General features: G+C 41.9%; 1 protein-coding gene across 1 annotated transcript; it reads right to left on the bottom strand.

Annotated features, from left to right (window-relative positions):
- Positions 1–293: 293 nt before the first annotated feature.
- APOF (apolipoprotein F) lies at positions 294–1,520 on the bottom strand. The gene is made up of 2 exons (XM_081249308.1): positions 1,439–1,520; positions 294–1,209 (listed from the first exon to the last, which is right to left on the bottom strand). Exon 2 carries the CDS (start codon positions 1,190–1,192, stop codon positions 377–379), a length of 816 nt encoding a protein of 271 aa, XP_081105434.1. The 5' UTR covers positions 1,193–1,209; positions 1,439–1,520; the 3' UTR covers positions 294–376.
- Positions 1,521–15,598: the final 14,078 nt, after the last annotated feature.

Genomic DNA, 15,598 nt, shown 5'->3' with positions numbered 1-15,598 from the left:
CAGCTTACGGGGATCTTAGTTCCCCGACCAGGGATTGAACCCGGCCCCTTTGGCAGTGAAAGAGTGGAGTCCTAACCACTGGACAGCCAAGGAATTCCGTACCACCTTCTTTTTTTTTTTATTATTATTAGTTTCTGCTTTATAACAAAGTGAATCAGTCATACATACACATCTGTTCCCACATCCCCTCCCTCCTGCATCTCCCCCCCTCCCACCCTCCCCATCCCACCCCGTACCACCTTCTTTTATATCTCAGTACTATTCCTATCCCTAGGATCTAAGCCATAGTCATAGAGTAAGGTCCACTGCCAGTAAGGAACTGAACTTACTACTTCTGATACCAAAGGGGCCATGGCAGCTGTTTCTTCCAGGTGACTCAATTTGAGGTGCCCCCCAAGACCTCCTTGCTGGTCTCTGGTGGAGGGCTGTTCACCTCTCTCTCATTATAATACTGGATCACCTGCTGAACCCCAGCCTTCACTATAGGTTTAAGTGCAGTACTGATCATTAGTCCCGTGGGCCCCCCTGACACTCCAGCCATGGCCATCAGAAGTTCATAACCCAGATCTATGACCCCGTCTCGGCCTCGTTCCTTGGCCTTGTCCGAGCAGTTCTGAACAGCATAATACAATGCTGTACCCAGGTTGTAGAAGGTTCCCACTCCTGGCAACAGCTGGACTACATTGTGCACACTCTGCTCCTGCTCCTGCTCGCAGTCCTTGATGGAGAGGGATCGTCGGGCCCTCTCTGGGTCTGGGTGCTCCCTGGCCAACAGCTGCAGAGCAGAGGCCAGGGCATCCACTGACACTCCCGTCCCTGTGCTTCTGCTTTTCTCGAGCTCTTGAAGATACATGATGAGGATCTGTGTAGCCTTTACACTCCCCTGGCGGTAGAGCTGAAGCTGCAGGACCCGTACATCAGCTTGACAGCCAGCTTTCTCCAAGGCAATCATCAGGGGCAGGCCTACCAGGAACTTGGGGAGAAGGGCCATGTGGGTGAAGCCAGGCAGGGATTTGGGGAGCAGGGTCCGGCAAGACAAGGGGGCTGAGGAAGGTAGCCAGGATCCCAAGGATGAGCGAAGATGCACCAAGTCGTCTGTCTGGTTTCCATATGAAATTGCATCCACAGCGTGCAGCAGGAAGCAACAAAGAAGTAGCTCAGCTGGTACCATGATGAGTCTGAGACCACGCATGTCCGGAGCAGAGTGCACTGGAGACGGGAGAAACCAGAAACATACAAACCGTTTCCGTAAGGACTGTGGTCCAAAAGGAGCCCAGGACTCAGGGCAAACCTCATCTATCACCTCCAAACTTCTGTTCTTTTTAGCTAAAGGACTGAGAAACAGGAAATGCAACCCAATTGTTCCCTCTCAGCCTTCTGCATCTTCAGGTCTTCCTCTGCCTGATTTCCACCTATTTAATAGGGAGCCCCAAATTACCACAAAGTCTGGTGATTAAGAAGTAAGACTACTTTGATAGATTTGGTAGCTCCTCAATCCTGTTCTGCCTACTCCTCTGTCGGGTGAAGAAAGTAGATATTGGCTTTCCCCTATTATCAGTAAGAGATGTAATCTCTGCAAATATTTGTCCACTTGTACTGGCTTCTCAAACCTTGTCCCCTTGTCACACACTCGACCTCAATACCTAAAAACTCTGTTCTTTGGCATTTCCTACAGGTCCCTGTCACTTTCACACTCTAGCTCGTGATAGAAGCTGGGAAACCCAGAATCAGAAGAGGTTAGATGTCTATGATTCTCTTTTCAGTTTAAAAATTAAATTAGCAAGCTTCAGTGTCTCATGGGAGATTTAGTACAAGGTAGACGAATGAGAAAAAAGTTAAAATGCTTCTACGTGTTTCTATTCTGTAGTTTTGGCCTTATTTCTAACTTCCCTTTCCAAAGATAGAAATAACATTATGCAGCCCGTAAGAATCTGCTGGACTCATCCATTGTGGATAACAATCGTTTATCCATCAGCTGTTCTCTATGCTGAGAGAGATTGAGCTCCAGTATAATCCACCCAACTTCCACTTGTTTCTTTTACTAATCCAGTCATTCTAATGGATATAATAATGGATCACAGATTTGTGATATCATTGCTTAGCCATTTTTATTAGTTAACAATATGTGTCTTTAAGCTTTCATCAGATTGTAAATGTTCTGAACATGTGAAGTTTCCTTGAATTATAAATGTAATTATCAATAAAAAATCAATCTGTCTATCTATGTATCTATTTCTCTGTCTTTCTATCTAGCTAATGTTTTCAATAGCACACTTTTCAACATGTGGAGGGAAATATGAGGGACTGGAGAATAGGAAGAATATGATGAAGTTTCTTTGCGTGCATTCCAAAGATAAAATTATCATTTTTTAAAAGAGGAGAATAGAAAAACAAACGAACAAAGAAACAAAATGGGCATAGAGAAGTGTAAGCAACCTATTTATTTAGTTTTTAACACTTCATTAGGGCAAGTCAGCTTCAATGGTGCCTGGAAGTTCATTTGGAGGATTGAAATCATATACTTCTTAGAAGAAATTCAAGATTTCAAAAGAATAACTTCTAAGTCATTTGATCTTTGTAACACTTTGTGCTCTACAACACATCGACAAAGTTCGGGAAAAAAAGTGTTAGGAACCATTGAGTCCTGTGTTTACTTTTCATAACTTTGATGCTCTTTTGTAATGACTTTGAAGCATGAGAACTTTTAAAGAGAGGGTAGTAGGAAAGGGTGGAGTGGAGTTTGATAAGAGCTTGTAAGAGACTATTAGCTTAGCGGGCACAGAGTAGAAATAAGATGATGAGAAATTTTAATAACCTACAATGGAAAAGAATCTAAAAATGGCTATATGTATAAGTATAACTGAATCAGTTTGCTGTACACCTGAAACTAACAACATTGTAAATCAACTACACATCAATAAAAATTATAAAAACAGAAAAAGAAAGTTAAAATGCTTCTCATGCTTAGACATATTACAGGTACAGTATATGATAAATGAAGGAAAAAATGGAAAATGGAATGTGAAATAAGGACTGAGAGCTACTAAGTGGAGAAAAGCAAGGCTAACACCAGTCACCTGTGTCTTTTAGCACTGGGATGAAATGAAGAGCCTATACCTAGCCTAAGTGGTGTCCAACATTTCTGCCTACTTACTGTGTCCCATCCTAGAAAGCAGTCCTGGGAAATCAGACTTGTCACCTAGGTGGCACTGACTATCTGAAGTAAAGAATCTGGACAAGTTCCTGAATCAATTTCCCCATAAAGCACTTCAGAATAACTGTGGAACATTTGATAAATTATATTGTCATCATCCATAGACACTGAGAGGCTCTTAACTTGGGGGTGTCTTCAGCTTTTTACCTAATTCTCCAACACATTCCCAAGACTCATACTTGCAGTTCTAGGGGATGTTGATAGCAAAAGCTCTGAATTGTGTCACCAGCATCATGGGGGATGGCTTCTCAGCAAACTCAATCACCATCCAAGCTAACTGGCAGACCAGCCACCCCAGTGGGCATATTCGCCATCATTAATACATTCCTCAGGGTGAGTAGCTGAGTTTTGGATTTATCCAAGCCTCCCCGTGGGTCCCCCAAGATCCCTCAGAATGCTTTAGCATTGCCAATGCCTTCTTCCTCATTGTGCTTTTTGCTCTCTCTCATGGATGAGGGTTTCAGTGGTGTCCTTTCCTCCTATCTTAACAAGGTGAAGCTACAGAATGTGGGCCTCAGCTGGGCTGACATTCTCCTCCTGGGCCACCTCCAGAGCTAAGTTGGATAGGTACTCAAGTAGAGGGGCTAAGGATGGGGCCGTACATAAGAGAACCTGGCAGGTCTTGGAATCTGGGAGAGGGATCTGGTTGGAGAGCATGTTCAGAGGATGCCCAGTTTCTATGAAAAACAGCTGGAAAGTCAGAACCCCTTCCTGGGTATTTCTTGGGAAGGCAGCCACTGGGGACAGCAAGACACAGCAAAGGAGCAGCACAGCCTGGATCATGGTGGGTCAGCAGAGCAGCCCTGCTGGAAAGAATCAGTGCTCAGATTGGGAAGTGGAGAGAGGCTTGGGATGAAGAGATACTAAGACTGGTCAGAACTAGGAAGTGTCTTGGCCCTTAGAAACTTCGGTTACCTGGGCATACCTCATGCCCACTATTAAAGGCTATGGGAGATCCTCACTGTTTTGAGGAAGAAACAAACCAGAGGAACAAGAAAATCCAAACATCTCCTTTGCTTTGGTATCTTCATGGCTGGAATGACTGTTTTGATTTTTTTGTTGTATCCCACTTTCTCCTTTACCCCAGCCAGAATCACGAGGATGCCAGAATGCTGATAGTGTCCAAAACAATGAAGGACATAGCATTTGCAAATATTTATTCATCTCTCTCCAGCCCAGACTTTGTCCTCCTCACCTTTGTCCTATACTGACAAACAGGCCTTTTCCCTTTTTGACCCTACTAGTCCTGCCCCATATCCCCATTGTCCTAAGGTTTTACCCAGGACCTATACGTGAGATGAGGAGAAGTTCCCCTGCATCTTCTGAAAGGGAGAAGAGGTAAGGCAAAAAGGCTGATGACCTCTGGCAAGAGACCCCCAAAACGTTTAATAAGTTCTTATTAAAAGTATACACTGGGTGAAAGTCCAGGGAAACTGAAAATATTGGTAAGTTAAATGAAATCGGTACAACTTCTACTTCTCACTTTTCTAATTCCAATGCAAAACACAAATAAAATGTGTTCGGGGCTTCCCTGGTGGCACAGTGGTTAAGAATCCGCCTGCCAGTGCAGGGGACACGGTTCAAGCCCTGGTCCGGGAAGATCCCACATGCCGCGGAGCAACTAAGCCCGTGTGCCACAACTACTGAGCCTGTGCTCTAGAGCCCGTGAGCCACAATACTGACCCCGCGTGCCACAACAACTGAAGCCTGCACGCCTAGAGCCAGCGCTCTGCAACAAGAGAAGCCACCGCAATGAGAAGCCCACGCACCGCAACAAAGAGTAGCCCCCACTCGCCGCAACTAGAGAAAGCTCGTGCGCAGCAATGAAGACCCAATGCAGCCAAAAATAAATAAATAAATAAATTTATTTTTAAAAAATGTGTTCATCAGCTGGGTGGTAACTCTTTCCATATCTAACCAAAACTCCAAACATTGGCCTTCATCTAGGGTTTAGCATAACTACAGTCCAAAACTTAGGGGAAGAAGATATCTGATGCCTTCTGAACCTGTTACCGGTACCTACAGATTGTTATGGTAAAAAGTTTCCTGGGTGCTGTCACTCATGTCTGTTTTTAAAATAAATAATTAATTAATTAATTTTGGGGGGCTGCGTTGGGTCCTCGTTGCTGCACGCGGGCTTTCTTTTAGTTGTGGCGAGCGGGGGCTACTCTTTGTTTTGGTACGAGGGCTTCTCATTGCAGTGGTTTCTCTTGTTGAGGAGCATGGGCTCTAGGTGCGCGGCTTCAGTAGTTGTGGCGCATGGGCTCAATAGTTACTGTCACTCATTTCTGACAGACAACCAAAAGGAACAGGCCAGAGGGAGGGGCCCAGAGTCCTTCCCTCTATTTCACTTCCCTCAGTTCCCAGCAGCGGCCCCTGACAACTAACAGCAGACAGAAGAAAGAAGAGGGGTAAGTCTGTAAGGATGCACTACCAAAACTGTAGGAAGCAAGAACTAGGTGCAAAGCGGTCCAACACTACCTGAAGTTAATAGTTGCTAAATCCCTAGAGAACCCTACCTAGGACTATACCATTTCTGTGTAGTAACATAACAAACGGTAAAATATTTAACCCTTTTTTCCTAAGATCTATCAAAAAGCAAGAATATCTACTCATCACTTTTTCAGCATTGTACTGGAAGTCCTAAGTAGTGTAATGAGGAAATAATAAAAAATTAATCGCCTAAAAAAATAGAAAGGAAATTAGAACGGTATTTATTTAGAAACAACATGATTGTTTACGTAGAAAATCCTAATTTTTTGAGGAACTTCCATACTGTTTTTTACAGTGGCTGCACCAGTTTACATTTGCACCAAGGAAACTAATATAATATGTCAATTACATCTCAATAAAAAGAATAAATGAAAGTGATGATATTACTATTTGTTTTACAGAAACAAAAAGGATTTTGAGAGTACTATGAATAGGTGTATGACAATAAATTGGATAATCTAGATGAAATAGACAAATTCTTAGAAACATACAACCTACCAAGACTGAATCATGAAGTAATAGAAAATATGAATAGACCTATAATTAGTAAGGAGATTGAGTCAGTAATCAAAAATTTCCCAATAAAGAAAAGCCCTGGACAAAATGGTCTTATTGGTGAATTCTACCAAATATTTGTGGGTTTTTTTAGTTTTGTTTTTATTTTTTTTATTCTTTTTTTCCCTACCAAACATTTGAAGAAGAATTAATACCAATCCTTCTCAGACTCTTCTAAAATATCAAAGAGGAGGAACATGTCTAACTAATTCTACGAGACCAGCATTACCCTGATATCAAAGCTAGACAATGACCCTACAAGGAAAGAAAACTACAGACCTATACCTCATGAGAATATTAATGCAAAATACTAGCAAATTGAATTTGGTAGCATATTAAAAGGATTATACACCATGGCATAGTGGGATTTATTTCTAGAATGTAAGAGTGGTTCAATATATGAAAAATCAAATCAGTGTACTTCACCACATTAACAGAATGAAAGAGAAAAATCACATGATCATCTAAATTGATGTAGAAAAGCATTTTACATCAACAAAATAGAAATAGGAAGAAGCTATCTTAATAATAAAGGTCATAAATGAAAAACCCAGAGCTAACATCATATTCAATAGTAAAAGACTGAAAGCTTTTCCTCTAAGATCAGGAACAAGACAAAGATGTTTGCTTTCAACACTTTTATTCAACATAGTGTTGAGCAATTAGGCAAGAAAAAGGAAAAAAGACATCCAAATTGGAAAGGAAAAAGCAAAATTATCTCTGTTTGCAGAAGACATGATCATATATGTAGAAAACCCTAAATATTCCCAACACACACACACACACACACACATACACACACACCTGTTAGAATTAATAAGCAAATTAAGCAAAGTTGCAGGATAAAAAATCAACACCCCAAATTAGCTGCATGTCTATACACTAACAGTGAAAAATATGAAAAAAAAATAAAGGAAGAAAATTTTTTTACAACACCATCAAAAAGCATAAAATACTTATGAATAAACTTAACCAAGGTGGCAAAAGACTTATACATTGAAAAATACAAAACATTGCTGAAAGAAATTAAAGAAGGCATAAATAAATGGAAAGACATCACACCCGTAGATTGGAAGACTTAACATTGTTAAGATGTCAATACTACCCAAAGAGACTAACAAATCTAATGCAATCTCTTCCAAAATCCCAGTAATGTTTTTTGCAAAACCAGAAAAACCATCCTAAAATTCACATGAAATTTCAAGAGACATTGAATAGCTGAAACAATCTTGAAAAAGAAAACAAACTTGGAGGACTTGCTTCCTGATTTGAAAATATATTACAAAACTACATCACTACAAAGATGAAAACAACTTCGATGATCAAAAAGAAGTCAATAAAATAAGACTGAAGTAGTTCCTGAAAAAAAAAAAAGCTACAGTAATCATAACAGTGTGGTACTACACATAATGACAAGTACCTCACAGGAGTCATTCTGCAAGGCCAGTCAAAGCCACACTTGCATGCTTTTGTAAGCAGCTGAGCTGCAGTGAGAGAATAATTCCTCTGCTTAAAAATTAAGATACTGGAACTTCCCTGGTGGCACGGTGGTTAAGAATCCGCCTGCCAATGCAGGGAACACGGGTTTGAGCCCTGGTCCGGGAAGATCCCACATGCTGCGGAGCAACTAAGCCCGTGCGCCACAACTACTGAGACTGCGCTCTGGAGCCCGCGAGCCCCAAGTACTGAAACCTGTGCACCTAGAGCCCGTGCTCCGCAGCCAGAGAAACCACCGCATTGAGAAGCCTCTGCACCTCAATGAAGAGTAGCCCCTGCTCACTGCAACTAGAGAAAGCCTGCGTGCAGCAACAAAGACCCAAACACAGCCAAAAATAAATAAACAAATAAATTTATTTTCTAAAAAAATGAAGATACAAACTAGGACACACAACTAAAGAAGCCTTGCCTCCTGAGAGAATATGCTTCAGCAAATGAAAGCATTTCCTGAAAATAAATCTAGTTTAGCCCTAACAGATAAGTGGATGAGAGACTTTGCTTAACATTGCTTAACATATTGGGAACTTATAAAAATCAAAGAGAAAAACAAAACATATTTATTTAAAAAACAAACTGAGAACAAAATTTTCAAAAAAGCACACACAGAAAACAGTGTGGCATCGGCATAAAGACAGACACATAGACTAACAGAAAAGGATAGAGAACCCAGAAGCAAATCTTTGCATATGTAGTTAAATGATTTTTTACAAGTGTGTTGGAACCATTCAGTGAGACATATGGTGCTGAGACAATTGGATATCCACATGCAAAAGAATGAAGTTTGACCCTTCCCTTACACCATATACAAAAATTAACTCAAAATGGATCAAAGACCTGAACATAAGAGCTAAAACAGTTTCTTAGAAGAAAACATAGGAAAAAAATTCTCATGACATTGCATTTGGCAGTAATTTATTGGATATGACACTAAAAGCACAGGCAACAAAAGAAAAAATAAACTGGACTTCATTAAAAACTTTAAATTAATTAACTTTTTAAACTTTTGTGCATCAAAGGACACTAACAACAGAGTGAAAAAATAACCCACAGAATGGGAGAAAATCTTTGCATATCATATAGCTGATGGGGGTTAATATCCAGACTATATAAAGAATTCCTACAACTTAACAACAAACAAACAATTCAGTTTAAAAATGGGCAAAGGGGGGCTCCCCTGGTGGCGCAGTGTTTGAGAGTCTGCCTGTCGATGCAGGGGACACGGGTTCGTGACCCGGTCCGGGAAGATCCCACATGCCGCGGAGCGGCTTGGCCTGTGAGCCATGGCCGCTGAGCCTGCGCGTCCGGAGCCTGTGCTCTGCAACGGGAGAGGCCACAGCAGCGAGAGGCCCGCGTACCACACACACACACACACACACACACACACACACACACACACACAAAAGGGCAAAGGGGAATTCCTTGGCTGTACAGTTGTTAGGACTTGGCGCTCTCACTGTGATTGCTAACCACAGTGGGCCCTGGGTTGGACCCCTGGTCGGGGAACTAAAATCGCACAAGCCTCGCGGCACAGCCCACCCCCCTGCCCAAAAAAAAGGGCAAGGGACTTGAATAGACATTTTTCCAAAGAAGATGTACAAATGGCCAATTAGCACATGAAAAGATGCCCAATATTATTAATCATTAGGGAAATGCTAATCAAAACCACAATGAAAGACCATTTCACACAACCTAAATGTCCCTCACAAATGGGTGAACAAAATGTGGTATACACATACAGTGGAACATTATTCAGCCTTAAAAAGGAAGGAAATTTGAACACATGCTATAACATGAATGAACCTTAAGGACATTATAGTAAATGAAATCAGCCAGACACAGAAGAACAAATATTATATGATTCCACTTACATGAAGTCAAATTCAGAGACAGAAAGTAGAATAATGATTATTAGGGGCTGAGGACAGCGAGGAATGGGGAGTTAGTGTTAATGAGTACAGAATTTCAGTTTGGGAAGATGATGAAAAAGTTTTGGAGATTGATATGTTAACAAAGTGAATGGATATTAACAACGGTGTGAATGTACTTAATGTCACTAAACATACACTTAGAATTGGTTAAAATGGTAAATTTTATGTTATGTATGTTTTACCACAATAAAAAAGCATTAATCATAAAATTAAAGATCAATAAATTGGACTTCAAAATTACAACTTCTGCTGTTAAGAAAATGAAGAGACAAGGCATGGTCTGGGGAAAATACTTGCAAATATATATCTGACAAAGAATATCTATCACATATGATACATGTGTGAAATTTATGTCAGTGATAAACAGTCGGCCTCAGTATCCATGGATGCAGAACCTGTATGGAAGGTCGACTGTACTATGACATTTTATATAAGGGACCTGAGCATCCACAGATTTGGTATGGGGGGAGGGTTCTGGAGGCAATCCCCCTCAGATACCGAGGGAGGACTGTATGGCACTATAATTTACATCAGTGGTATGATACATGCAATATGCATATAGACACACAATATTAAATAAGCAAACAGTTCCATTTTATAAATGGACAAAAGACTTGAACAGATACTCACTTCACAAAAGAAAACAGTGGCCAATAAACATATCAAAAGATGTACAATATCATGTCATCAAAGGAATGTAAATTAATACCACCAGGAGATACCCACTAGGATGGCTAGAATGAGAAAGACAGATAATATCAAGTGTTGATGAGAATCAAGTAGAACTTTCATACATTGGTACAATCACTTTGGAAAACTGGCAGTTATGTGTATATATATATATATATATATATATATATATATATATATATATATACACACACACACATACACATATATATGTATATATGGTTAAATATGTACCCATCCTATTGCCTAGCAATTTTTCTTCTAAATATTTACCAAAGAGAAATGATAACACGTCCCATAAAAGACAAGAATGTTTATAGCATATTTATCCATAATAGCCCCAAATTGGAAACTACCCAAATATCCACTAACAGGTGCACGAATTTTAAGAAAACTGTCGTATATTCACAAACTGATATACTACTTAGCATTAAAAAGCTATAAACTACTGATACCCATGAGAACACTGATAAAGCGTAGACACGCTGAGCAGAAGAAGCCAAACTCAAAAGACATATTCTGGGCTTCCCTGGTGGCGCAGTGGTTGAGAGCCCGCCTGCCGATGCAGGGGACACGGGTTCGTGCCCCGGTCCGAGAAGATCCCACGTGCCGTGGAGCGGTTGGGCCCGTGAGCCATGGCCGCTGGGCCTGCACGTCCGGAGCCTGTGCTCCACAAGGGGAGAGGCCACAGCAGTGAGAGGCCCGCGTACTGCAAAAAAAAAAAAAAAAAAAAGACATATTCTATGATTTCATGTGTGTGAAGTTACAGAGAGGCAACACAACTACACAGATAGAAATCAGACCAGTGTTTGTATGTGAGGAGGGAGTCATAGGAGACGAGGAGGGCAGGGGAGTGAGATTGACTGGGAACCTTCTAAAGTGTAGGACATGTTCTGTATCTTGATTGGCCTGGTGATGTATCTATGTATCTATTTATGTATCTATCTATCTCTGTGAGTTCCTGTTTTTTTTGTGTGTCAAAGCACATTGAACTGTTGTTTAAAATCTGCCTGTTTTATTAGAGGTAAATTATACCTCAGCCAAAAAATTGTTAACAGAAGTGATCTCTGAGTGATCAGATTTGGGGTTTTTTTTCTTTTACGTTTTCCAGATGTTTTTGCAATATGGATATATTACATTTACTACCAGAAAATAAAGCCAATTCTTTCATTTTAAAGAAGATATTTTAAAAAGAGAAGATATTAATGGATCAACCAACAGCAAAAATGTGTATATCCTTTGACCCACAAATTCTACTTCTGGGAAATTATTTCCGGAAATTAAGAATGAATCCAGGATGGGGGGATGGGTAAATTAGGTTAAGGGGATTAAGAGGTACAAACTTCCAGTCATAAAACAAATGTCACAGGCTTCAAGTTAGTATGAAGAGTAAAGTCCAATTTTTGCTTAAAAATATATGTGCAGGGACTTCCCTGGTGGTTCAGTGGTAAAGAATCTGCCTTCCAATGCAGGGGACGCGGGTTCGATCCCTGGTCAGGGAACTAAGATCCCACATGCCGCGGGGCAACTAGGCCCTCTAACCACAACTACTGAGCCTGCAAGCCTCGACTAGAGAGAGGAAACCCGCACGCCACAACTAGAGAGAAACCCGAGAGCCACAACAAAATAGATCCCGCATGCCACAACGAAGACCCGACACAGCCAAAAATATAAATAAATAAATAAATATTTTTAAAAAATGTATGTGCACATTACAGTTATAGAAAAATTCTATAAGGATAGTTGGACACCCAAATATTAATAAACTAGCCCTATGAGGTGGGTCTATAGGTAATTTTTCTTTACTTTTTTACATTATGTTCATTGCAAACAAAAGTAAAAAATACTTTACTCATACAAGATTAAAAAGGAAGAAATCAGACTGTCAGATTGTGGGTTAGGGAATTCCCTGGTGGTCCAGTGGTTAGGACTCTGGGCTTTCACTGCCGAGGGCACGGGTTCAATCCCTGCTCGGGGAACTAAGATCCTGCAAGCCTCATGGCACTGTCAAATAAATAAATAAAAATTATTAGTATTTATTTATTTATTTTGTGGTACGCGGGCCTCTCACTGTTGTGGCCTCTCCCGTTGTGGAGCACAGGCTCCGGATGCATAGGCTCAGCGGCCATGGCTCACGGGCCCAGCCGCTCCATGGCATGTGGGATCTTCCCGGACCGGGGCACGAACCCGTGTCCCCTGCATCGGCAGGCGGACTCTCAACCACTGTGCCACCAGGGAGGCCCTAAATAAATTTTTTAAAAAGAAAAAAAAAAGATTTTGGGTTAAACCATCACTCCCACTGAACAAAAGGCTGGGGAGTGAGAATGAGGCTGCAGAGAGGCCATGGAGTCGGGCAGGAGAGATGAAATCATTATGAGGAGGGGAGAAACATGAGACTAATACGCCCTGATGGCTATAAGGTAGTGGATCTCAAAGTGTGGTCCCAAGACCACCAGCCTCAGCGTCACGTGGGAACTTAGAAATGTAAATTCTTAGGCCCCATCCCAGACCTGCTAAATCAGGTACTGAGAGTAAGCTCAGAAATCTGTGTGGGTTTTTTGTTTTGTTTTGTTTTTTCCACACCACGCAGGCTTTTGGGATCTTAGTTCCCTGACCAGGGATCGAACCCAGGTCCTTGGCAGTGAAAGCATGGAGTCCTAACCACTGGACTGCCAGGGAATTCTCCAGAAATCTGGTTTAACAAGCTCTACAGGTGATTCTGATGTATGCTCAAATTTGACCACAGCTGTTGTACCATTGTACCATTAAAGGTTAGGAAGCACAGGTGGCAGTGTGGGGTAAGGGTAGGGCGGGAGGTGCTTCTAGCCACTTCTCCAGCTGCCCCAAACATATTTGTTAATTGTGTAAATTACTGAATGGATCCTAAAGATCTAAAAGTGAGTAAGGCAGGATCCTTACCCTCTAGGAGCTCACAATTTAGGGGGAGAAGAAGGAAATGTGCTGTAACACCAGAGGATTTGTGCTATAGCAGTGGGAAGAAGAGAGCCCAACTGCCAAAGTTTCTCCATAGATTCAAAGGGTAACAGGGACAACTTTTCAAAAGGAGTGACAATTGAGCTGAGTCTTGAAGGCAGAGGTTTATCCGGAGGACAGGTGAGGTATGTGTGTGTGTGGTTGGAGCCTTCTAGTAGAGGGACAGGCATGACCAACTATTGAGAGAAAAAGCCTCCTTTTGGAGTATGGAAAGTTGTCCAAGATGAAGATGACTTCAATGTAAAGTAGGTATGTGGGTGGCATGGACCTAAGGCTGCCAAGGTTGGACAAAGACCAGACACACTCAGAGGCTCTGGACTCTGTGTTGAAAGTAGTGGGGAACCATCAGGTTGTCTGGACAGGGGAGTGATAGAATCAAACCTATGTTTTAGAAAGATAACTCAAGAGGCAATGTGGAAGATGGACTTTGGAGGAGGGGAGATTAGAGTGAAGAGGACTAGCAGGACGGCTGCTGCAGGAATCTCAGTCAGAGATGACAAATTGCAATGAGTAGGAAGAGATCTAGGGTAGTCAGAGTTATAGAAACAGAAAGTAGAAGGATGGTTGCTGGGGGCTGAGGGGAGGGGGAAATGGGAAGTTGTTTAATGGGTAGATTTTCAGTTTTTCAAGGTGAGAAAGTTCTGGAGATGGATTGCACAACAACGTGAAGGTAGTTAACACTATTGAACTGTACACTTAGAAATGGTTAAGATGGTATATTTTATGCTATGTGTTTTTTACCACAGTTTTTAAAAAGCTAAACTGGGACTTCCCTGGCGGTCCAGTGGTTAGGACTCAGTGCTTTCACTGCCGTGGGCCCGGGCTTGATTCCTGGTTGGGAAACTAAGATCTCACAAGCTGCGCAGAGCAGCCAAAAAAAAAAAAAAAAAAAAAACTAAGAAAAGAATGAAGAAGAAAAAATTTTCAGATTGACTCACAGGATACCAGAAAATAGGTGAAAAAAACCCCATACTTAATGTATTAGTGTGCCAGGGTCGCCATAACAAAATACCATAGACTGGGTGATTTAAACAAAAGGAATTTATTCCTCATGGGCTGGAGGCTAGAAGTCCAAGGTCAGGGTGTTGGCAGGTTTGGTTAGTCCTGAGACATCTCTCCTTGGCTTGCAGATGGCTGCCGTCTTGCTGTTCCCACACATAGCCTTTCCTCTGTGTTTATGCATTTCTGGTGTCTTTTCCACTTCTTATGACACCAGTCCCGTTGGATTAGAATCCCACTCTTTTTTTCTTGTTGTTGTTTAAATTTTATTATTGATTTATTTATTTTTGGCTGCGTTGGGTCTTCGTTGCTGTGTGCAGGCTTTCTCTAGCTGCGGTGAGGCGAGGGCTACTCTTCGTTTTGGTGCGCGGGCTTCTCATTGCAGTGACTTCTCTTGTTGCGGAGCATGGGCTCTAGGCATGCAGGCTCAGTAGTTATGGTACACGGGCTTAGGTGCTCTGTGGCATGTGGGATCTTCCCGGACCAGAGCTTGAACCCTTGTCCCCTGCCTTGGCAGGTGGATTCTTAACCACTGCACCACCAGGGAAGTCCCTAGAATCTTACTCTTATGATATCATTTAACCTTAACTACCTCCTTAAAGGCCCTCTCCCCACATATAGTCACATTGTGGGTTAGGGCTTCAACTAATTAATTCTGTGGGGGGACACAATTCAGTCCATAACACCTAGAGACATTATCACGTAATACCAACAATAAAAACTATGAATAGGGCTTCCCTGGTGGCGCAATGGTTGAGAGTCCGCCTGCCGATGCAGGGGACACGGGTTCGTGCCCCAGTCCTGGAGGATCCCACATGCTGCAGAGCGGCTGGGCCCATGAGCCATGGACGCTGAGCCTGCACGTCCGGAACCTGTGCTCTGCAATGGGAGAGGTCACAACAGTGAGAGGCCCGCGTACCGCAAAACAAAACAAAACAAAACAGAACAAACCCAACTATGAATAATAATTTAAAACTTGGAAAGAAAATTCAGTTTCTCAGTTGTACCACCCACATTTCAAGCACCCAGTAGACACACGGGGCTCGTGTCCACCATATTGGACAGCACAGATGTAGAACATTTCCATCACCTCTCAAATTTCTGTTGGATTGCAGTAGTCTGGAAATTGTGGAAGAAGTCATAAAACCCCTAAGATTGTAATTGACTCTATTTTAATACACCCCCAGGTCCCTCTTCCCTACCTCAATCAGAGGGATCATCCTTGTTC

Source organism: Mesoplodon bidens (assembly GCF_964165515.1).
Source record: "Mesoplodon bidens genome assembly, chromosome: 11".
NCBI lineage: Eukaryota > Metazoa > Chordata > Mammalia > Artiodactyla > Ziphiidae > Mesoplodon > Mesoplodon bidens.
This window is presented reverse-complemented; position numbering and strand designations above follow the sequence as displayed.

Excerpts from the sequence above, each read along its gene's own strand:
- APOF (XM_081249308.1), bottom strand. The coding sequence starts at position 1,192 with ATGCGTGGTCTCAGACTCATCATGGTACCAGCTGAGCTACTTCTTTGT.